Genomic DNA, 24,141 nt, shown 5'->3' with positions numbered 1-24,141 from the left:
ACCCCAGCCAAGCCCATTTCTCCACTGCCTCCAATGTGTCACCCGCATCGCGGGGCCTGGGGCGAGGGTACGCCCAAGAAGTGCCAGACGAAGGACGCCCTTCGGTTGCTGAGACCCCACTCCTGGAGGTGTGCAGGCACGTGCGCGAATGGAGGTGGCACAGTGAACTCCAGTATCCTGGGGAGAGCCAGACTCTGGAAACCTGAGTTCAAGTCCCGCCTCTTCACTGACCTCGGACATCAGGCTCAAAATCCAGCACCACCCCAAGTGCTTAAGAGGTGGGCTCTCCTTAAAGGGTTCAAGTGCCACCTCCATCTCCCAAACTGGGAGACTGGGCATGTCACCTGACCGACCCAGAGAACCTCGATTTCTACGTGTGCAGCGGATTTCCCAGGGTTGACAAGGGCTTTCGAGAGGCATCCACACCCCTCAGCACTCTGCCTGGCGCACAAGCAGCCTTCGAAGGCTCCGTATTGTAGCTCCTGCCCTATCCGTCCAAGACTCCTAAAAGTTTAATGAAAGGGGTTCTGTCCCAAACTCTGCGGTATAATTAGCTGGGAGTTCACCCAACCTTGGGGCTGCAAGAGACTCTTACTTCCCACGTCTTCACTTTCCATACTCTGCCTCAAAACCCTAAAGCTGGCACCAAAACAATAGCAGAGAACATTTTCCCTACTAGGAAAAAGAAGTTTTCAAGAGTCTCTTGGAATTTGTAAATGGTTGTGCTTATTTCTCTTGGCATTTTTTCAGACACAAGTGACACAAACAACCTGGAGGGGAGAAAAAAGAGAGAAATTTACCTGCTCCCATAATTGGAAAATTCTGGCTGGAGCCTCACTTCTGGCATAGCGGAATCCAGTACCTCAAACCAAACTCAGCCTCTCTGACCTGTTGCAGGTTTCATTTGCTCTCTAATAACTTCATTTCTATACAGTTTCTTTCACTTAAGTAGCTTCATCTACCAAGAAAGCAGGGGCTGTTTCCCAGTACAGGTCGAGTATCCGTAATTCTAAATGCTCAGAGGTGTCTCAGATCTTGGATTTTGGAATATTTGTGTACATATAATGAGATATATTGGAGATGGGACCCAAACCTAAATATGAAATTTGTTTATGCTTCATACATACGTTAAACACAGAGCCTGAAGTTAACATTATACAATATTTTTAGTAACATTGTGCATGAAACCAAGTTTCATGTATGGAATTTTTCATAATCCATCATATCACTGCTCAAAAAGTTTTGGATTTTGGAGCATTTTGAATTTTCAGACTAGGGATGCTTCAACCTGTAGACCCAGCCAGAGTCCCAAGGTTAACTCATCATTGGACCCATTTGAGCTACATGCCCTTCCTGAGCCAATCCATATTGGCTAGAGCTGGATGTATGGGAAGGGATTGAAGTCAGACCCTCCAGAAGGATATAAACAGGAAGGGTAATTGGGAAAAAGGATGCTTCCACCTGAACAGAAGAGGCATTGGGCACAGGGCCAGCACAAACAAGAGATATCCAGGACACCATCAAGTAGGCATGCAGTAGGTCCACCATAGAACCAACTGCCTGTTCTGCAAAAGGGAGTGGCAGTTACTTCCTCCGCCAATGAGAAACGACTCTCCACCTCTCCTCCAACTGCCAATCCCAGGCCCAGCATTTGCCAAGTCTACTTAGTCAAAGGCATCCCAATGACCCCACAAGTGCCCAAGCAAGAACTGAAAGATGATGATGCTTTCAAGAACTGACTACTTACATGGCTATCCTACCTCATGATGGAAGACAACCCTTACCACATAACTGGGCACTTTATGGACCTTATTCCACTGAATCCTCACAAACAGCATCAGAGATGGTTATTCTTACTGAACCCATCTTAAAGATAAGGAAGCCAAAGCTTATCAAGAAACTTAACCAAAATTCCAGCAAATAACTTACCCAAAAGCCAATGTTCTGTAAGCACAATATTGTGCCCATCATGAATGTTGCCATCCCAGCTCCTTTTGCTCATATTTCAAAGTCCTGTACCCATCTCCTGCTAGATGACCAGCTATCAGTTCCATAGCAGAAGGAACTTCTAGGACTTCTTCAGCTTCCACAGTTGTCTCCCCACCTCACCTTGAAGCCCCATGCCGTGATTTCATGTAATAGAGGAAAAAATTCTCCTAAAAGGAAATTACAGTGAGGCTAGGAAGAGAAAATCAGTGTCAAGTGGCCCTCATCAGCAGTGTCTCCCCTTTAGTAAATGTATTAGTCTCCTATGGCTGCTGTAACAAGTTATCACAAACTGCACAGCTCAAAGCAAGACAAAATTACTTATAGTTCTGTAAGTCAGAAGCCTGAAATCAGTTTCAGTTGGTTCAAGTCAAGTTGTAAAGGACCAGTTCCTTCAAAGAGCACTGAAGGGAGAATCCATTGGCTTCCTTTTTTAGTTTCCATGGTTGTTTATAGTCTTTAGACCCCTCCTTCCATTTTCAAAGCACATCAATCCAATCTACGTTCAGTTATCACATCATTCATCTGATTCTGGCTTCTCTTGGGTCCCTCTTAAAAGGATCCTTGTGATGACATTGGGCCCACAGGATAAGACAGGATAATCTCCCCACCTCAAGATCCTTAATCATGTCCATGAAGTCCTTTTTGCAATGTAAAGTAACATTCACAGATTCTGGGGATTAGAATGAGGACACCTATTGAGGGTCATTATTTAGCCTATCATGGCAGGTATCATCAGAGGGAGCCACAATGTGCCCCGGAAACAGGGAAGGGCTGGCTAACTGTGCCCAAGAGGGAAAATGCCCTAAGAAACCTCAACCTCCACATTATTCAAATGAACTAAAACCCATCTAACTTGGCAATCTCAACCTCATTCCTTTCAATATTCAAACCACCTAAATCCCATCAGCCCCCTGCACCAGGCTAGCCAAACCTCAGAATACTTGCATACCTTTCTAATAGAAATTGCCAACCCCACTCCCATCCCTAGTGCCAGGGGCAACAGCTGTGTGCCCTTGACACTGTCCTAGCTGGTAAGTAGCATTCGAACCATGGTATGACCAGTGAATTACAATATGATCTAGTGTCAACCAGGCAAAATTGAAAAAGCAGCAGAGGAGTTAGGGCTGGGGCTCAGTGGTCAAGCGCTTGCCTCACCTGGGTGAAGCACTGGGTTCGATCCTCAGCACCATATAAAAATAAATAAAGATACTGTGTGTTCATCCACAACTAAATAAATATTTTTTTAAAAAAAATAAAAAGTAGGGCTGGGGATGTGGCTCAAGTGGCAACATGCTTGCCTGGCATGCGCGGGGTGCTGGGTTTGATCCTCAGCACCACATTAAAAAAAATAATGATGTTGTGTCCACCGAAAACTGAAAAATAAATATTAAAAAATTCTCTCTCTCTTCTCTTTCTCTAAAAAAAAAAGAAAGAAAGAAAGAAAAGAAAGAAAAAGCAGAATCAGAGAGGAAGCAGGCATTAGAAATGCCTGCATTCCTGATGGCTCCAGATCCAGGCATCTGTGACCTCGATACACATCCCCTCCATGAAATGATGTGAGTGGTCTGTTTTCTGCCAAAGATGTTCCAACTTCTACAGATCATAGGGCTGTCCCTGAAGCCAGCCTGGAGGGACTGATCGCACTTGATGATAAACAAGGATATATGCTCCTTTGGGCAGTTCACTGAACATGCTGACATTTGAGTTTAGACATCAGTTGCTTGTGAATTTTGTCAGCAAGTCACCATCCATGAGTCTGAACATGAAACTAGGAAGATAGACATTAGTTCTGGATTCAGAAAAACCTAGGTTGGGTCCCAGCTCTGCCACTTATCAGCTGTGTGATTTTGGAAAAGTTACCTTACTTCTCTAAGCCTGGATTCCTTACCTGTATCATGAGGGTGGCTGGGTGACTTAGCTTATATGATCACTGTGAAGACAAGATCAGCCAAGAATAGGGCTTTTTGCACAGGGCCTTCCTAATCATTAATGGGTCAATGTAACATGCCCACATGCCTAAACTCCACTTCTAAAATAAGTCATCCTTAATTCATTTGGGAGAAAAGTTTGACATGCATTAACATGGGACAACCTTCCTCTTTCTCTTTCCCTTTTGCTGTGAATATTTGCTGCAGAAATATCAATGAGTATGGTTATGGGCCCCCCCCGGGGTATTACACATAATATACAATAGAAGTGAATCAGCTGCCTAACCTTGGAAAAATTTGAATTTCACAACTTATCTAGTCCCAAGGTTTCAGACTGTGAAGACATGTATCTTTAACACAAAGGATGAGAATTTAAAACTGGCACATGATACATACACCAATGTACCTACCATCTCTTGAAATTTCTGAGTGTGAGTCACTACAAATGCCACCCCCAACCTCCCTGTGCCCCTTTCCCTATAACTTTCTAAGGGGCCTTTAGAATTTGTATTTAGCTGTCCCTGGCTGAAACCAGGTGACATCCAGAGAAACCGCCTGGTAACAACAACCCAAGTAGGGCTCTAGATGAAAAAGCACACACAACTTTTTTTTTTTTCATTTTATTTCTTTCTTTATTTTGGTGTTGGGAATCAAACGCAGGGCCTTACATTTGCAATGTAAGAATCCAGTCACTGAACCATATCCCACCCCTAACATTTTTTTTCTTTTAACATTTTTTTAGTTGTAGATGGACACAATATCTTTATTTATTTTTATGTGGTGCTGAGGATCGAACCCAGGGCCCCACACGTGCACGGCAGGTGCCCTACCACTGAGCCCCAGCATTCCCCCCCAACTATTTTTTTTTTAAGAAAAAAAAAAAATTTTTTTTTTAAATAAAAGGCATTCAACCAAAAAGTTGGTTGAAGCATAAGTACAAAGCCCACATTCCATCAGGTTTTTAATTGAATTAACAGTGATTGTGGAAAAGCAATTATTCCCATAATTAAAATACAAATGATTAAAAAAAAAAGATTTAAAGAAAAGGAAGATGACAGCAGAGTGAAAGAAGTACATTTCTTCAGGTTCACTCCAGTGTTCACAGCATAGCCGCACACACAGCCCGGCGCTTCGAGGACTCTGTGTCTTCGGCTTCCCCTTCCAGGGGCCGCTTTTGACTAGTGGAAGGCTGCAAATAAAGAAAAAGGGAGAATGTTTAGAAGAAAATCACCAGCTTCTATTAAAGTTCCCCAATTAGCTATCAGTCAACCAGGGTCACTTCATGTAAAGCGTGGTACCAAGAATAACTGGTGGTCACTGAATCCCCACTGGACTCCAATACACTTATCTAACATTTCTCTTCTTGTGGCTTCCAACCACTTAATGATGTAAGGACAGTTCAACTGCAATTTTGTTTTTATAAGAAATCTTGCCAGGCGTAGTGGAGCGCACCTGTAATCCCAGAAGCTCAGGAGGCTGAGGAAGGAGGATCAGTTGCCTCGGCAACTCAGAGAGACTCTGTCTCTAAATAAAATATATTTTTTTAAAAAGGCGATGTGGTTCAGTGGTTGAGCGCCCCTGGGTTCAATTCCCATTACAAAAAAAAAAAAAAGAAAGAAAGAAAGAAAGAAATTTTTAAGGGTATTGTATTTTTTAAGATGTTTATTTATTTATTTTTATGTGGTCTGATGATCGAACCCAATGCCTCACACATGCTAGGAAAGTGCTCTACCACTGAGCCACAACCCCAGGAACACCCACCACCCTTTTTGTTGATATTGGGAATTGAACCCAGAGACACTTAACCACCGAACACTTTTTGTATTTTATTTAGAGACAGAGCCTCACTAAGTTGCTGAGGCTGGCTTTGAACTTCAATCCTCCTGCCTCAGACTCCCAAACCACTGGGATTTACAGATGTGCACCACCATACTCAACTCAATTACAATTTTTTTTTTTCAACTACAATTTTTATATTTTACAATGGTGCATAAGCAAATGCAAACAGTAGAAAGTAAACTTTGAATCTAAATCTAGATATCTTTTTTTTTTTTCAGTTGTAGGTGGATACAATACCTTTATTTTATTTATTTTTATGTGGCACTGAGGATTGAATTCAGTGCCTCACACATGCCAGGCAAGCACTCTGCCACAGGGCCACCACAACCTCAGGTGCAGACTCTGAACATCTTTTTGTAGGCTAGCAATATTCTCTCTTGATGTGAGGCAACTATAGCTCCTGGTCAGCAAGATCACAAACAGAATCCTATACACTAGTGTGCAACTGTTGCCAAGCTCAGTAGATTTGGAGTATTAAATGGAACTGGGCTTACAGCTTAGTGGTAAAGTATGTGCTTAGCCTACACTAAGGCCCTGCATTTACTCCCTAGCACCAAAACAGAGAGCTACTTGGGAGGCTAAAGCAGAAAAGACAGACAGCTTGAGGCCTTCAGGACAACTTAGTATGACTCTGTCTCAAAATAAAATAAAAAGGGCTAGGGGGTATAGCTCAGTGGTAGAGTACTTGCTTAGCATGTGTGGGGCCCTGGGTTCAATGGTCGATATCACAAAAAGTGAGAAAGACTAAAACCTCTCACTTAGAGCCCCAACTTTTACTCTTTTATGGAAAAGGCAATCTTGCCTTGCTTGCTTCACCATTTATAAAACTGGGAGGGAGAGTGGGAAAAAAGCAGAACTTTTGCAGTGCTTGCAATAGTGCAACCAGTGGTGCCCGTCTATAATCCCAGCGGCTCGGGAGGCTGAGGCAGGAGGATCATGAATTTAAAGCCAGCCTCAGCAAAAAAAAAAAAAAAAAAAGTAAGGTGCTAAGCAACTCAGTGACACCCTGTCTCTAAATAAAATACAAAATAGGGCTAGGGGTTTGGCTCAGTGGACAAGTGCCCCTGAGTTCAACCCCCAGTACCTTAAAAAAAAAAAAGGCAGAACTATCATTAACCAAAAGAAAGCTAGACAGGAATGAAGTGATATTTATTTATACTTACAAAGAATTTTAGAAGAATAAAATTATAACCAAGAAATCATCATTTGTCCAAATTTTAAGTTTTCCAACGAATTTAAAATCGAGCCTCTAACAGATGGTTTAGTCTTGCCCTGAAGGAGAACTTTCAAGTGACGGGCCCTACGTGTGCTTCACTAACATATTAAGCAATCTTATAAGGACGCTAGAGCAGATCAAGTTGAAACGTAACACCTACTACATAGATCTTTAAGAATGTGAAGCAACTGTCACCCTCAAGACTCTTCAGACCTGGGACTGGGGTTGTAGCTCAGTGGTAGATCATTTGCCTTGCATGCGTGAGGCACTGGGTGTGAATCTCAGCACCACATAAAAATAAATAAAGATACTGTGTCCATCTACAACTAAAAATAAAATATTTAAAAAATAAATAAAAGAGAATCTTTAGACTCATTAGGCTCACTCATCAGCTCTTTAAACCTAGTCTAGATTTATTAATCATTAGTAGGGATACCTGGGTTGGGATCTGGGATAGAGCGATTGATTTATTTTCCTCGGCCAGTAGCTCCTGAAACTTTCTCTTCATGTCCTCATCCTGTGAAGAAATGAAAAACATAAGTAGGCTGTGTCTGGGGAAAAGAAAACTCCTTTAGAAGGACAGGGCAAGGCACCCCTGCAAGGATGGCAAGTGTCTGCTAAGAATCACCCCCTTGCTCAAGTTCCCGAAGTGAAGGGCCCATGGGTGCTCACCTCTGCCTTCTGAGTAGTCTCATGAGCAGTGACAGCTCAGTCAACACTGACTGAATCAAACCCATGGTCCTAAGAGCTCAGTGGGTAAGAGAACCACAGACTCCAGATAACCAGCAGATCCTGAGAGCCAAAGGCTGGGGCTGACTCCATGCAGCTCCCTGAATCCTTCCACATCGCCCCCTTGCCCTGCCATCAGCAAGGCCATTTACCCAGATGCCAACTGAACGACGGACTCAGCACCCTAAGAAAATTACCCAGCAGGTGCTATACAAAGTGCCACATGGTCTTGAAGCCCACAGTATCCCAAGCTCAGCTCTAATGAGAAAGGACAACAATGAACACGACATAGCATTACAGGTGCTTCATGCTGCAGGAGGAAAAGGTGGGGCAGAGAAGGAGTGGGCAAAGAGAACAACTGCCCAGATGTGTGAGGTGTGAGGGTAGCTCTACCTCTCCAGATGCTAAGTTCTATAGGGTTCAAGGATTTGCATTCGAGAGTCTTGATGGGTGGCCTGGTCTGGTTCTCCCCATCTTCGAAAATGCAAAATATGTCAAAGAATGTGGGCTAAGCTCAGCCACTCACCAGTGAAGTGTGCAGTATATAGACCTCAAGCAGTTCGATTCTAAAGCCCCACATACTTTACCAAGCAACCCACCTTCTCCCTACTCTTCCCCGTAAGCCACCAGAGGGAGAGGACGACGGGGTCTCCACCGCTCAGCAGCTGCATGATGCTAGAGGACTACCAACTGCTTCATCTCTTCTCTATCTAGCAACTGGAACTACCACCTGCTTCCATCACTCTGCCTAGTCCCTCAGCCTATCTTGGTAGGGTCATGCTCACCTGGATTCCCCTCTAGACTCTCCCATGGCTAGAGGATGTCACTTCTCACGTACTGTCACTTGCCAAAGCCCATCCATTCTTTCCCCCCATACTGAGTTCACACCAAAGCTCCCCCAGGAATGCCCTCCTTACCTCCCTGCAACCTTCATAGCCCACCTTCCTTGTTCCAATCAGTGAACAAATTCTTCCTGAGCATCCCCTAGATACCAGTCACTCTCACAGGCACAGGGGCCTTCCTGGCAGAGGGACCCAGTAAACATTTGAGAATGCTGACACTCACCCCCGACACTGTTGCCAGATCATGCAGGCTTCAGTCCTGTTCACACCAGAGCCCTGTGGGCAGTGGCCCTGCCTCCTCCTGGTTAGCACTGTATTCTGTACCTACCCCCACCCCCACCCCGCCAACAGATACATCACACCACACTGTAGGACTGCAGTCAGCAACTGTGATGCAGACGTCAGCTCCCTAGGCAAGGACTTATCTTATTCCTCTTTATATCCATGCTGCCTAAGAGTATTTGACACAAGAGCTCATTGACTATTCTGAAGGAATAAATGCATGAACCAATGAAATTACAATGGAATAATGGTAGGATTGTGTGTCTCAGCACTACTGTGAGAGGGCGGAGCCTCAGAGAGGTGGTGCCTAGTGGGAGGAGGTTAGGTCATTGGGGGCATTCCCCAAAGAAGACTGTGGAAATCCAGTTTCTTCCTCTTCCTCTCTCATATTTTTCACACCAGCCATGAGACAAACAGGTCACCACCACACACTCCTGCTATGATATGCTGCCTCACCACATGCTCAAAGCAATGGGGCCCCTTTGGTCATGGTCTAAAATCACCAAAACTGTGAGCCAAAATGGACTTTTCCTCTTTTTAAGTCAATTTATCTCAGGTACGTCATAGTAAGAGGCTAACACAAATGCCCTTCTCCTTTAGACCTTCAGTGACCCAAGTCTATTAAGTATATTTACAAGTCATCAATTAGCTTACATAAAAAAGAACCTCATTGTTGACGCAAACTGTAAAGTTTTTTATTATTATTTTATTTTGTTTAGTTTTGTTTTTTGCAATGCTGGGGATTGAAACTAATGCTTCACTTATGCTAAGCAAGGGCTCTACATCCTCAGCCCCCTGGTGGCAGAATTTATCTGTAAATGTCCTTCCTTTGAGATGTCCACAACCTATTCAAAAGTATTAAATTATCCCTTGAAGTCAAGCAGGAAGGAATCCTCTCAGGCACTCAACATGAGGCAAGAAGAGGACGTGAGGGGGGCTGGGGCTCAGTGGCAGAGCGCTTGCCCAGCATGTGTGAGGCACTGGTTTGATCCTCAGCACCACATAAAAAATAAATTAATAAACAAAGATATTGTATCCCTCTACAACTAAAAATGTATTAAAGAAGAAGGAGAAATGAGAGATGCTCCCCAAACCAGACACTGCTAATGACAACACAGAGACCACGATTCACATTCCCAGTGTTCAGCCCAGTGCCAAACCCATAAAACCATTTGGCTTCTGAAAAACAGAACTTTCCCAAAATAAAAACCTAACCATCACTAACTGATGTTTTAGATAACCCATCTGCAGCCTTGTCCTCTCCACCTTTGGCTGCAAAAACAAAATGTGGATAAAAGAGTATTGACAGGAGACCCCTGTGGCAGAGTTGAACTTCACCTTCTTAGTTGTAAGTTTTCTTTTGAGACAAAAAGTACAAGAAAAATAGGCTGTGCTGCCTCATAAATTTCAGGCAGATGCAAATCCTGTCCCTAGGACTTGCTGGCCAGCTCTCTATTTTTTTTCCAAGCCCAACACAGCTCCTCCAACCTCTCCACATGGGGACCCCAAGAGTTTCCTTACTAGGATACATGAAAAGAGCCAAGAGGCGTGTTCCTCTTTTTCATCAAAATTAAATCCCTACATCCATAGGCACCCTTTGTTTCCAAACTCCTTTTCTCCAAGGTCCTGCTGTCTCAAATCTGTGTGGTCTATTAAATGCTAAATCATCTGACAGATTTCTTCTGGGGAGATTGCTGTTTCCATGGCAACATCCCAAACACATATATCTGGGCTTTTTTTTTTTTCCTCCATTAAGGATTTGTTGTTCTCAACCTGAGCTGGCCTGAGCAAAACTGTTAGGTGTAGAGGGTTGGAAAACAGAATGGGGAACAGCCCTCCCTGAGAGCCTTAAATATAGAGCTGAGGCCAGACTGCCCAAGGAGTTTGTGGACCAGTAATCCCCAAGAGTAACAGTCTATTGCTCGAACTACCTGATTAGTAAGTGCCTAATCCCCACAGAAAACAGATCAAAAGAAAATTAATAGAAAGAGGCATGGCTGTGCTGAATGACGACACAGGAAATGGAAGATCAGACGTCCATCAAAAGCCTGCCTGGCTGGGCACAGTGGTGCAAACCTGTCATCCCAGCAGCTAGGGAGGCTGAGGCAGGAGGATCGCAAGTTCAAAGCCAAACTCAGAAAAAAGCAAGGTGCTAAACAACTCAGTGAGACCCTGTCTCTAAATAAAATACAAAACAGGGCTGGTGATGTGGCTCAGTGGTCAAGTGCACCTGAGTTCAATCCCCGGTACAAAAAGAAAAAAAAAAAAACCTCCCCACTGCTGTAGCTAATTCTAACACCAAACATGAATCTGACAAATCAAATCCACTAAAGACTTCCAACTCTGGCAACTCTGAATGAGGTCCATGCACGATCTAATGGCAGCCACAGTTCCCAGCAAGAACAGAGAAGTAATGCAGACTTGAAAGACGCAGGTGTCAGCCTGCAATACAGCAAGCCTACTCACCAGGAATAAGAAGTGAGACCCTTCACACCCAATCACATGGAACTGAGAAATGGCTGGATTCTTCCCAGGGAGGCTGCCATCCTCCCTTATTTAAGGTGAAAGATGGCTGGAATGAAGCCCAGCCTAGCTCACCTGTTGGGTGAACCTACAGTTCAACCTAAAACAGACCCAACATTGCAAAGGTTATGTTTCCATCCTCTTCCTCACCTAGCTCAGAGCTCCCTGTGCATTTCATGCAAGTGGGTACTGCCCCACACCCACCTGAAGCCACGGGTGACTTAAGGCTTCTTCTGTCGTAAACCGCGCCTTTGGATCCACGACCAACAACTTCTTGACGAGATCCAGAGCTAAGGTAACAAGAGAATTGGCAAACTATAGTGAAAAGGATAAACACATCCAATCAGCAATATTAAGGTATGCAGAATGACAGGCCACCATCCAGAAAGAGATCATTATGGAGTCAGCAGACAGTGGGCAGGACCCCAGGTCCTCCTCCCTGTGTGCAGAGGACTCTAAACACCAGGAATGATGATGATGCTCCCCATCTCCCGCTCTGGGACACAGCTTCTTAGCTCCTTGCTCCCTCTCTTGTTGCTGGACTCAAACTAATTAAACTGACCTTCTACCCAGTTCTGAGATATTCAAAATGCTACAGCCAACTCTCCCTGACACCCCAGGACTGGTAATGAGAGTCCCTCAACCAAAGAGGGGCTCTGTGAAAATCTGGCTTGTCAGAAATAAAGCCTGACTACTCCAGCAAGCAATGAAGGCTGGCTTGTATACTGCAATAATATTATTCCTTAAAGAGCACCCATGCTTAGCACGATCACCTATGTTACACTACTGGATATTTAGTTTTAAGTTTCCACTTTTTCTTCTGAAAATTATAAGGTTACATTTTTAAATTATAAAAATACAAAAAAGTAAGGGGATGGGGTGGTGGCTCAGTGGTAGAGCACTAGCCTAGCATGTGTGAGACACTGGGTTCGATTCTCAGCAACGCATATAAATAAATGGATAAAATAAAGGTCCATCAACAACTAAAAAAAATTTAAAAATATACAAAGTAACTTACATTGAGCTTTTTATACGGGGCTAACTCAAAGGAAAGTTTGTAACTAAAAAGTTACTTATTCTTTTGCACACTAAAATAGGTACCAGTCACTTGTGTACATTACACTTAGCACTCAGAAAAACCATTTAATTTAAGGTGAGGACTATCAGAGGAGGATCTTTACAAATAAAGAAAATAGAAACTCAGAGAAGTTCAATAACTTGCTGAAGGTCACACAGCTAGGAAACAGTAGACTAGGAACTTGAGCTCAATGTGCTGAATGAACAATTTGATCATTTGTTCTAATTTTCAAATTCTGTAAAAACTAATCAAAACTAGAACAGACTAATAGGAGAAAACACCACAGAGTTTGAAAAGACACTCCCACCAAGAGCATACCCACATCGTAGTAAACCACATATTCTTAACCCTTTTCGTATCCATACCCTTCTCTGAAACATCTGCCCAGACTTCGGGAATGAAGTTGTATTTTCCACTGGTGATCTGATCCTTCAGTGACACTTGAGTCTTATGCTCAGAGAAAGGTGGATACCCACTAAGGCTTTATATTGGTAGAGAGAAAAAGGGAAAGAAATCAAATGGCATTCTCAGAGGCATTCAGATATACAGATTTCTTGGTTTCAGAATCATGAAAAAGCAGGTTTTTCTTTAAATCAGTGGTCGAAAAGTGACCTAAATGAAACATGACCTTGCTACCTGAATATGGTTATGCTTTCATCTAATTACCTCCAACCAGATTGTGTAGCAATGAAAACTTTTCTTACCAGATAAAAAGAATAACTCCTAAACTCCAGCAGTCCACAGCACGGTTATACCCGGCAGTTCCAATGGAAAGAAGAACCTCGGGAGCCAAGTAAGTGGGGGTACCACATAAAGTTCTCATGAGAGAGGTCTCCCCCAAAATCTTGGACTGCCCAAAATCAGTAATCTAAAATTAAGGACAAAAGGAATAATTTTTAACAATGTCCTAAAATAAAAAGAGTATCATAGTCTGCTGGTCCCACATCAGCTACATCAGCTTTCATTGTGTGCTTCATACCTGAGGTTCATCTGAAGTCTGCAAACTCATGGCTTGCAAGTTCCAGTACTAAATTTTGCTTAAAATCCCTAACTTAAGAACTTCAAGAATTAGGTTTTCCAGTTTACCTATGTTCTTTGTAACCTTATAGAAAGTTTGTGATCCCTATGACAAACACCCGAGGATTCTAGTTAGTTACACTATTCTTCTTAGACCCTAGGCTCTCAAATTTGATTAACTGTGGAACATCTGGGGAGGTTGAAAAAAATTCTTGCACCTGGGTGCCACCCTCAGATTCAGAGATGCAGCCTGGGTCTTTTGAGATATAGTTTATTTTCTTATTTATTTTTAAATTCTAACAGAAGATTCTAAAAGGAAGCTTGAAAAAGAGGTCCAGGCAGGATATGTAATTCATTCATCTGTTTAGACCCCTCTGCACAAAGGTGGATTGTATACAATGGAGCTGATAAATGCTCATTAGACTCCAGAGAGACAGGATATCACCTGATCTCTACAACAAATGCTGAGTGCAAAAATCAGATTCTCAGTCCTTTTTTTTTTTTTGCTCCCATTTTTCACACGAGGAATTAAAAGACAGTTTCTACCAGAATGCTCACATACAGAACATAACTTTTACCTTTATAAGACAGTCCTCTTCTTGAGATGACAGTAGAACATTCTCTGGCTTTAAATCCCGATGTATAATGCCATTTTCGTGAAGGTACTACACAGAAAGGAAGGCATAGCCCTTAGATTTATATTTTCTAGGAAGTCCTTTTTTTTTTTTTCTAAATGTGAAATCAATTTTGTTGGTCATTTAAAACCTGCCCACATTGAAGAAGATAAAGAAGATAGACTTAAGAAGAAGATAGACTTCAGTGACTTATAAATGGAATTTCAAAAGTAGAGTGGGGTCAACACTAGTCACAATTTAGTCAAGGACCTGGTTCCTTTTCTCTCTTTTCTACTACATTATCGTGTGTGTGTGTGTGTGTATGTGTGTGCATGCGTGTTTGTGTGTGTGTGTAGATTTGTCTTAAGAATGTTCTTACCTATGAAAGATGACTACCAGAAAAGAACACTTTCTATCTCATTTAGGAAGAGAAAGAATGGTACCCAATCTCTCTTTAAGGGACAATACAGAATTTTTCCAGAAAACTCTAATTATTCTCGCCTCTAAAATGGGACCAAGCCTATCCTAGAAGAATTACTGAAAAAAAGGAATAATACTTCCCTCAGGAAATCAGACTCTATCTTTAACGTGAGGTCAACTGCAAAAACTACACTGCTCTTTTTTATGGTGGAGGGAGAATATTAAGAAGTTAATCACAGCATTCAGTAAACTTTCACAATTCTCTAAAAAAACAAAAACAGCAACTGAGACAATAAAGCTTGCATTTCACAATTCAAGAAAACACATATCCTTTCACATTGGCAGAAATATAAGGTATTTAATTCAATAAAACTTAAATGAGTGATATAAAATATTTTGAGAACATACCAAAATAAACATAAAAATTCCATCAAAATGATATATTTACATATATACTAAAAATGTCTCATAGCAATTGCTCCATATACTCAATCCACTGTAATATTCTTTTTTAAAAAAAAATTTTGGTAGTTGTAGATGGACAGCATGCCTTTATTTTCTTTGCTTATTTTTTTTGTATGCAGCGCTGAGGATCACATGCCAGGCAAGAGCTCTGCCACTGAGCCACAGCCGCAGCCCCTCACTGTAATATTCTTGATCAGTAAATATAAGAAAGGGAAAAACCAATAAGGGAGATAAGCACTAGGTAGGTGACAGCCACCATTAAAAAGACTTTGAGGACTGGTGTGTAACTCAGGGGTAGAGCACTTGTTCCCAGAACAGAAAAACAAAACAAAACAAAAAAAGGGGGGTTGGACAGAGGGGTGGGGGGCTTATGATCATGAACTTCAGCCTGCTCTGGATGTCCCTCTGGGCACTTTCAGTGGGAAATTAACCTGATGAAACCTTTAAGGCCAAACCCAGGTGGACCTATCCCAGAAAAATCTCCCTCAATCCTCACCCAATACAAGAACAGCTCCCAGCCAGACACAGTGGCGCACACCTATAATCCCAGGGACTCAGGAGGCTGAGGCAGGAGGATCACAAGTTCAAAGCCAGCCTCAGCAAAAGCGAAGCCCTAAGCAACTCAGAGACCCTGTCTCTAAATAAAACATAAAAAGGGCTGGGGGTGCTGGGGTTGTGCGGCTCAGCAGTAGAGCACCCGCATAGCACATGTGAGGCCCTGGGTTGGATCCTCAGCACCACATAAAAATAAATAAATAAAATAAAGGTAGTGTGTTCCAACTGAAAAAAAGGGTTGGGGATGTGGCTCAGTGGTTAAGTGCCCCTGAGTTAAATTTCCAGTCTCCCTCCCCCATAAGAAATCTGCTCCCTCCACTGCATTTACTGCAATGAATAGGTTTTCAAGAAAAGGAATCTTAACCAATTCTGCTTGGAAAATGGTGGTATTCCTCAAGGCAAAGTGCCACCAACAGCTTCTCTATCAACACTTTCACTGAATAGAGAAGGCCAGGCACATGCCTCACCCACCTGTCCACTCCCATGACCAAGATGCTGCATCTGGAGGGAACTGAGTAAATGAGCCAGGAAGAGCACGCCCATCCCCCTCGCCCCAGCTTGCCCACCGGCCCCTCAACTGTGCCCAGTCCCAGTTTACAGGAGGTTTTCTACAAAGATAAGGTAGCCGTAGTTCTATGGTTTAGATATGAAGTGTTATGTGTGAGACAACACAAAAAGTTCAAAGGTGAGAAGATTGGGTTATGAGAGCCTTAACCTAATAATCAACCATTAATCCACTGGTAGGGGTTTACTGGGCAGTACCAGCAGGCAGACAGGGTGTGGCTAGAGCAGGTAAATCGCTGCAGGCATGCCCTGGGTATGTGTTTTGTCCCTGGTGAGCACAGCTCTCTTGGCTTCCACGTCTTGAGCTGTTTGCCTCCTTCACACCTTTTCACCATGATGGCTTGTGGGGTTTTTTTTAATATATATTTTTTACTTGTTGATAGATCTTTATTTATTTACTTGTGGTGCTGAGAATCGAACCCAGTGCCTCACACATGATAGGCAAGTGCTCTACCACCGAGCCTCCAACCCAGCCCTCGCCATGATGTTTTGCCTCACTTTGGGCCAAGAGTAATTGAGCCTGTGTTCTATGAACTTTAACCTCCGAAACTGTGAGTCCCAAATCAACTTTTCATCCTCTAAACTTGTTCTTGTCAGGTCTTTTAGTCACAGGGTAAAAAAGCTGACTAAAACAGGTAGAAATCAATTTCCCTCCAGGAAGACCTCCAGGCTAAAGAGAGGAGACTTGGGGGGTGTTGGTTTTCTAGTTCCCTTCCTTACTGTCTCTTAACTTCACAGCAAGAGCTTTGTCATCTGAGTCAAAGGGGTAGGATGTTTTTTCCAAGAACAGAACAAACACAGGATCGCTTCAGAGTTTTAATTCTCAGTCCCTCAGTTTCTCCCTAACCCAGGTAGTAATTGCACCACACAGAAAGTAGGTTGGCACAATAACTGAGGACTTTTCTCACCTGTACAGCCAAGAGCATCTGGTAAAAATAGAGTTTGCAGGTAGCTTCTTTCAGCCGTTTATTCCCCACCACCCTGTCAAAGAGCTCTCCTCCTTCCATCCTGAAACACAGACAAAGGAAGGTGTTCATTCCTAGAGGAAAACTCACTTGCGTGGTATAAAAGACAGAGCAAACTCATTCAGACTAGCACAGAGTTGCCATTTTTATTCACCTTTGACTCACATTATTAGAGCTAATGAGCTAATAAGGTTCATCTACAATCTGATGTCCCCACCAGAAGTAAGGAATATGAAAGAAGGAACATGCAGTGGGAATTGGTAATACTTGGGATACTTTAAGATCTGATTCACTACCGGAGGTGGGCCCAGGAGCCTGCGCGCTTATCACGTACCCTGTGTGATTCGGAGGTGATGAGGAAGAGCAAGCCAGAACTTACAATCAAGTCAACTCGGGTCTAAACCCCAACTCCACTTCTTCCTAGCTGTGGGACTTTGGGCTATTTAATCTCTCTAAGCTTAAAAAGTGGGAGTAACACCACCTGCTGTGATGGTTGGTATAAAATAAATGATTGACATAGGTAAGGCACCTGGCACAGGGCTCAGCAATGTTATTCGAATTCTCTGATTCAGTTTCCTTTTCTTTAAAGTGGGTCTAAAAATAGAAACCCACCTGTGACATGTAAGTAACCTGTAAGATTATTATGAAGTCCACAGGAAGTGCTAACCTAGCTTGCAGGTAAGGGCTTAATAAACACCAGCTACTATACTGTACTATTATGACCATTATTCACTGGGTCAACCAGATCCAGTCAGATAACAATCTCCTATTTGGTAACAGCAAATATTCCCTGAAGAACCCTAGGACATTCATCTCTCCCAGGGTTATAATCAGGATTGCTGTTTATTTTATTTTATTTTTTGCAGCACTGGGCATTGAACCCAAGAGCACTCTACCACAGAGCTACCACCCCAGTCGGTTTCATTTTTTTATTTTGAGTCAGGGTCTCCCTAAGTTGCTCTTGCCACTCAATCTGCATAGCCTCCATTTTTCAGCCAAGAACAAAGCATTCCATGCCTGTCACAACAGCTGCTTCAAAACTGTGAATTTATGCAGGAATAGACATAAGACAGGCCTCTTCCAGGAATGACACAGGAAATTATTTTGGTTATACCAAAGAAGATAGGACATTCTAACCACGAAGTAAAGCAGCAAGATAATGAAAGATACTTAGGCACCACCATGCCACCAGATCCCATCATCTTAAGTAGAAAGGACCACCGAAAGCAGATATTTTTAAAGTAATAACATCAGCACACGTGGAAGCTGGGCACAGTGGCACACACTTGTAATCCCAGCATCTCAGGAGGCTGAAGCAGGAGGATCACAAGTTGGAAGCCAGCCTCAGCAATTAGGCAAGGCCCTCAGCAACTCAGTGAGAACCTGTCTCAAAATGAAAAATAAAAATGGCTGGGGCTGGGCACGGTAGTGCATCCCTATAATTCCAGCAGCTCAGGAGGCTAAGGCAGGAAGATCGTAAGTTCAAAGCCAGCATCGGCAATAGCAAGGTGCTAAGCAACTCAGTGAGACCCTGTCTCTAAATAAAAATACAAAAAAAAGGCTAGGGGTGTGGCTCAGTGGTTGAGTGCCCCTGAGTTCAATCCCTGGTTCCCACCCTCCCCCCCAAAAAGAGGGGCTGGGAATGCAGCTCAATGCTCTGGGTTCAATCCCCAGACCAAAAAAACAGGGACCCCATGTCAAGCGCCCACATGTGCCAGGTACTCTGCAGGGCTTTCCATCCCTCATAGCATGTAAACTTCTCCAAGACTCTGTACTATTATCTGCATTTAACACTAAGAAGATGAAACTCAGAGGGATGAAAGAAACTCACCCATGGGTGGTCAACTAGTCACCTGCAGAGTAGTGTTTAAACCCAGGACTCAGATGCAGGGACTAGAATCCCCTGCTACCTGCCTGTGGAAATACTGCACGACTTCTAGAATTAACACTACCTAGACATGCAAACACACTGTGGATCCCACCACCACATACTTACAGGGAGGGTCCCCAGCATGAACAAGGCAAGTCTACATTCAAGTCTATGTTGGCTTTTGAGCATTTAAATGAAAATGTCAAGTTTAAAACATGTACTACTTACAATTCCAAAACAATGTAATAATCTTCTGCATCAAAAAAGTTTTTAATCTTGATGATGCAAGGCTGAAAAAAAAAAAAGAGAGAGAAAGGAAAGAATGAAAACAAGTGAGAAACTCCCAAGAAGGAAACCACAAAAGCCACAGAATTTGAGACATCTGCCCAGGGAGTCGGGGAGCCCAGGCCCAGGCTTTGGGCCCACTGATTCTGGTAGCTTTGAAGTTGGGGGTGGGGGTGTGGAATCTGACAGACGACTCCTCCGTGAGAAAATGGAATAAACAGTCCACACCCTGCCATGTCAGTGAGGAGCGGGTTCATGTTTCACATGAGGATGTCCTACCGAGGAACAAAGGCCAGTCTCTTCCCAGCCTTCCTCCTCCAGCCCTAAAACAGAGGCACTGAAGGAACCGGGTGACACTCTGAAGAGCAATATGAATGAAAAAGCAGGCCAGGTACAGAGCCAGGCCATGCTGCTAGACAGAGATCACCCAGCTCCAGTTCTAGAAACAAAGGGAGTGTGACCCCATGTGACAAGAGCCTCCCATTGTGCCAAAGAAAGAGGAAAATTCTAGTTTCATAATAATTTTATAAGTTAAATTATTTTTTCCATTATATTTTAGTTGTAGATGGACACAATACCTTTACTTTATTTGTTTATTTTTATGGGGTGCTGAGGATGGAACCCAGGGCCTCACACGTGCCAGACAAGCGCTCCACCACTGAGCCACAATCGCAGCCCCGTAATTTCCTAAGAATTTTTAAGCACACTTGGAGGTAGGGGACAGAGACGCAGTGGATGAGAGCTGTGACCTCTGACCACGGCAGAGAGCACAGAACACTGAGGGCAAGGGAGCAGTACTGTACGTTTTTAAAAGTCCATATTTAATATTATGACTTCATACTTAGCAGAGCTTTTGTTTCACAGTACATAGCCAACTTCAGGTGGCTGTCAACACATGCCTGTATTCCCAGCTAATGGGGAGGTGGAGGTCGTAATCCTGAGCCAAGTTCGAAACAAACCAGTTCCCCACTCCTGTACACTACTTGACTCTACATGAGCAATTTTATTACACAATAATGAAAACACTCAAGGCTGGGGTTGTGGCTCAGTGGTAGAGCATTTGCCTCACATGTGTGAAGCACTGGGTTCAATTCTTGGCACCACATAAACAAACCAATAAAATAAAGGTCCATCAACAACAACAACAAAAATTTTTTTAAATAAAATGCTGACTACTCCTTGTAAGAAAAGAAAGAACAGCTAAAATCTTCATATCCCATAACAGGAAGCCAACAGGCTATTTAAAGTGGATAAACCAAGAGACAATGGTTTATACATATTACGTAGAAACATGGAGGCAAATTCTAGCAAAAAGCCAAGAAAGAGTTTTTAAATATTTATAGAGAGGAGGATTAGAGGAATGAGAAGTTGCTGGTTTGTGCAAAATTATTAATACTATTTGACTCTTTAGATTATGAACTTGTGATGTGTTGGCCAAATTATTTTTTAAAGGAGAAGCAGAAGAAAACTCATAAATGGAGAAGATGACTAGATTAGAAGGGAAAATGGGAACTGCTTGGTTCCTCTTGGCATCAAAATGTGCAGTGCAGCGGGCTACGGTGGTAGCTCAGTGGTGGAGTGCTTGCCTGGCACATATGAGGCCCTGGGTTTAATCCTCAGCACCCCATAAACATGAATAAAAAAGTAAATAAAATAAAGGTATTGTGTCCATCTACAACTAAATAAATAAACAAATAATGGGCAGGAAATGCTCCAAGAAACTACTAAGAAATATATCAGGGACCTAATCATTTGGGAATGGTTGGGGCCAAGAGCTGACTGAATGTAAAGAGGTCCCCAAAAATCAGAGCAATCAACTGCCTCTAGTCTTTCCTACCCAAGGTCATTGGCTAGGGCTGTCACACATAAAAGTGTCTCTCTAACAGGAACCAGAGACTATTAACCCAGACTTTCCACTTAAGTCACACGGGGAAAAGAGCTCAAGGAATCCAGCTCACGACCTTGATCTCAGCCTGCTCTCTGTGCTGAAAGCTTTAGGAGCAGACCCACAGAAGTCTCACACTGACCTTGTGAGGTACGTATCCTTATTATCTCCATTACTCAGATGAGCAAACAGTGGCTCTGAAAAGTGGATGACCTTCTCAAAGCCAGGAGGCGGCAGAAATGAGCTGTGAGCTCAGGTCTGTCTCCACACTAGACAGAAGACATGGGGGAAGGGGTGAACTGCTCCATCTTGGCTCCACACTGCCTGGGCCTAGAAGATAGTCTTGGCCCACTAAGTGTTTGACAATTGACCAAATCGGTGTTGGACTCCTAAGGCCAGGTTCTTGGGCCATGAGACATTGTCCCCAAACACCCAAATGTTATCCATGGATCCATGTTGAATTCCCAAGGTTCCAAATGCTCCAGGAAACTGCTAAGAAATATGACAGGGACCTAACTAACTGTTAGTGTTCTAAACAGCACTGGACACTGGATTTGTATATGTTATGTTTGAGGATCATCTGACATCAGAGAAACTCCTCTGAGAATTCTTAGTGTTTATTTTAAGGGTATGTTTGATGCAATCCTACCCCTAGAAAATTAGATGGCTCTGCTCTTCCCCCTACCACCCCCCGCAGGACTGGAGATTGAACCCATAGGTACCTTATCACTGAGCTACATCCCCCACCTTTTCTATTCTTGATTTGAGATAGGGTCTCACTGAGTTGCCAAGGGTGGTCTTTTTTTTTTTTAACCTTTATTTTGTTTATTTATTTTTATGTAGTGCTGAGCAGCAAACCCAGTGCTTCACACATGCTAAGCAAGTGCTCTACCACTGAGCTACAACCCCAGTCCCCCAAGGGTGGTCTTGAACTTGCCATCCTACTGCCTCAGCCTCCCAAGTCACTGGAATTACAAGAGTCACTGGGACTTTAAACATACCCCACATGCCTTAAAGAGAGCTCTGCTCTTTAAAGAGGCTTCCAGGCTCTTGGAAAAAAGACCTGGCAAGCTGGGGTTCAACACTATAGTCCCAGCTACTTAGGAGGCCAAGGCAGGAGGATCACTTGAGCCCAGGAGTCAAAGGCCAGGTTGGGCAATAGAGAGACCCCATGCCCTCCACTCACCACCAAAAGACAAAATTCAAAGAGTACATGGAAGAAGTTACAAAGAAATTATTAAAAGATGGGGCTGGGGTTGGTGGCTCAGTGGTAGAGCACTTGCTCAACACGTGTGAGGCACTGGGTTGAATCCTCAGCACCACATAAAAATAAGAAAGTTAAAATAAAGGTATCGTGTCCATCTGTAACAACAACAACAAAAAAAAATCAAAAATGTTTAAAAAAATTATTAAAAAAAAGCCAAGCAAGAAGATCAGTCCCTCAGATTCCCACGGGTTACCACTCCTTGCACAGGATTCTCGAGGAGCCTGTGGAAGTATTTTGTCAAGGTAATGATTGTATTCTTGTTCTTGGTTTCTCCCTGTTCTTTGAGGAATTTGGGGAGGTATAAGGAAAGAAATTTTGTTGTTGTTTAGAGAATAAAAACCAGAATAAGATGATCATAGTCAAACAGTAGACAGAATACAGGATTTGTTTCAAGTGCAGGGACTACTGAGCTTATGACATGGATGATGCTCATGAATTAATGAGGAAACTGAAAGAACCAATAAAAAGAAAAGCAGGATCAGACCACATTCTAATTTTTCTTCTCACCTTTTTCAAGTGAGACACACCTTCCGCTGACACTGAGCCAAAGTCTTCATCGAGACAACGTCATCATTGTACAAAAGAGGGAACTATCTATACCCAAAGAGGTGACTGACACACCACTTTTATCAGATATAAGGATAGGATGTTGTCATTATTTGATTTATCTGGGTCACTCCAAATAAAATGTATTTTAAGGTGTTAAAACTTCAGGTATAACCAGGCACAGTGGCACACACCTATAATTCCAGCTACTCAAGAGGCTAAGGAAACAGGATCACAAGTTCAAGGCCAGCCTGGGAAACTTGGGAAGAGCTTCTCTCAAAATAAAAAATAAAAAGGGCTGAGGATCAGGCCAGGGTTGTGGCTCAGTGGGCAGAGCGCTTGCCTAGTATGCATGAGGCACTGAGTTTGATCCCCAGCACCATATAAAAATAAACAAATAAAATAAAGATATGTGTCCATCTACAACTAAACAAAAACAAACAAACAAACAAACAAAAAACCGGCCGGGGATGGAGCTCAATGGCACAATGCTTGCCAAGCATGTGTGAAACTCTTGGGTTGGGCTGGGCATGGTGGTGCATGCCTGTAATTCTGGCAGCTCCGGAACCTGAAGCAGGAGGATCGTGAGTTCAAAGCCAGCCTCAGCAAAAGTGAGGCGCTAAGCAACTCAGTGAGACCCTGTCTCTAAATAAAATACAAAATAGGGCTGGGGATGGGGATCAGGGGTTGAGTGCTGCTTGGTTCAATCCCCAGTAACCTAAAATAAATGAAATAAAATAAAGCCATGGGTTCAATCCCCACTACCACCCAAATAAATAAATATTTTAAAAACTCAGGTATTATTAAATTTACTAAAATTAGCATTGTCTTTGCAAACATAATCAGTTGATCAATTCTCTATAAGATAGAATAATTTTATTTTATTTCTCTACAAGAATAACTCAGGGGGCTGGGGCTGTAGCTTAATGGTAAAGCTCCTGCTTTGCATGTGTGAGGCACTGGGTTCGATCCTCAGTACAACACAGAAATAAATAAGGATACTGTGTGTTCATCTACAACTAAAAAAATGGAAAAAAAAAAAAGAATAAGTCAGGCTAGGCAGGGTGGCACACATATGCAGTTCAGCACTCATGAGGATGAGGCAGGAGGAAGGTTTGAGCCCAGGAGTTCAAGAGACCAGTGTGGGCAAGAGAAGAAGAAGAAGAAGAAGAAGGAGAAGAAGAAGAAGGAGGAGGAGGAGGAGGAGGAGGAAGAGGAGTAGGAGGAGGAGGAGGAGAAGAAGAAGGAGGAGGAGGAGGAGG

General features: G+C 43.0%; 2 protein-coding genes across 5 annotated transcripts in view; both read right to left on the bottom strand.

The window, feature by feature from the left end:
• Nucleotides 1–847, bottom strand: part of Ttc28 (tetratricopeptide repeat domain 28) — a 583,072-nt gene extending 582,225 nt beyond the window's left edge. Inside the window, exons 1-2 of the mRNA XM_048784881.1 lie at nucleotides 801–847; nucleotides 345–504 (exon numbers count right to left, since the gene is read on the bottom strand). Of these exons, the coding sequence (XP_048640838.1) occupies nucleotides 345–504; nucleotides 801–847 (207 nt within the window). The remainder of the gene's footprint in view (nucleotides 1–344; nucleotides 505–800) is intronic.
• Nucleotides 848–4,545: 3,698 nt separating this feature from the next.
• Chek2 (checkpoint kinase 2) overlaps nucleotides 4,546–24,141 on the bottom strand; it is a 42,495-nt gene continuing 22,899 nt past the window's right edge. For 3 of the 4 annotated variants that reach the window (XM_015500228.2, XM_048784949.1, XM_048784948.1), the window contains exons 8-15: nucleotides 19,125–19,186; nucleotides 16,970–17,069; nucleotides 14,022–14,108; nucleotides 13,131–13,294; nucleotides 12,792–12,907; nucleotides 11,553–11,638; nucleotides 7,409–7,489; nucleotides 4,546–5,106 (exon numbers count right to left, since the gene is read on the bottom strand). In XM_015500228.2, coding sequence (XP_015355714.1) covers nucleotides 5,017–5,106; nucleotides 7,409–7,489; nucleotides 11,553–11,638; nucleotides 12,792–12,907; nucleotides 13,131–13,294; nucleotides 14,022–14,108; nucleotides 16,970–17,069; nucleotides 19,125–19,186 — 786 coding nt within the window. In that variant the 3' untranslated portion in view covers nucleotides 4,546–5,016. The remainder of the gene's footprint in view (nucleotides 5,107–7,408; nucleotides 7,490–11,552; nucleotides 11,639–12,791; nucleotides 12,908–13,130; nucleotides 13,295–14,021; nucleotides 14,109–16,969; nucleotides 17,070–19,124; nucleotides 19,187–24,141) is intronic. The other variant, XR_007341228.1, reaches the window with a different exon arrangement.

Source organism: Marmota marmota, unplaced genomic scaffold, assembly GCF_001458135.2.
Source record: "Marmota marmota marmota unplaced genomic scaffold, marMar, whole genome shotgun sequence".
Classification (NCBI taxonomy): domain Eukaryota; kingdom Metazoa; phylum Chordata; class Mammalia; order Rodentia; family Sciuridae; genus Marmota; species Marmota marmota.
This window is presented reverse-complemented; position numbering and strand designations above follow the sequence as displayed.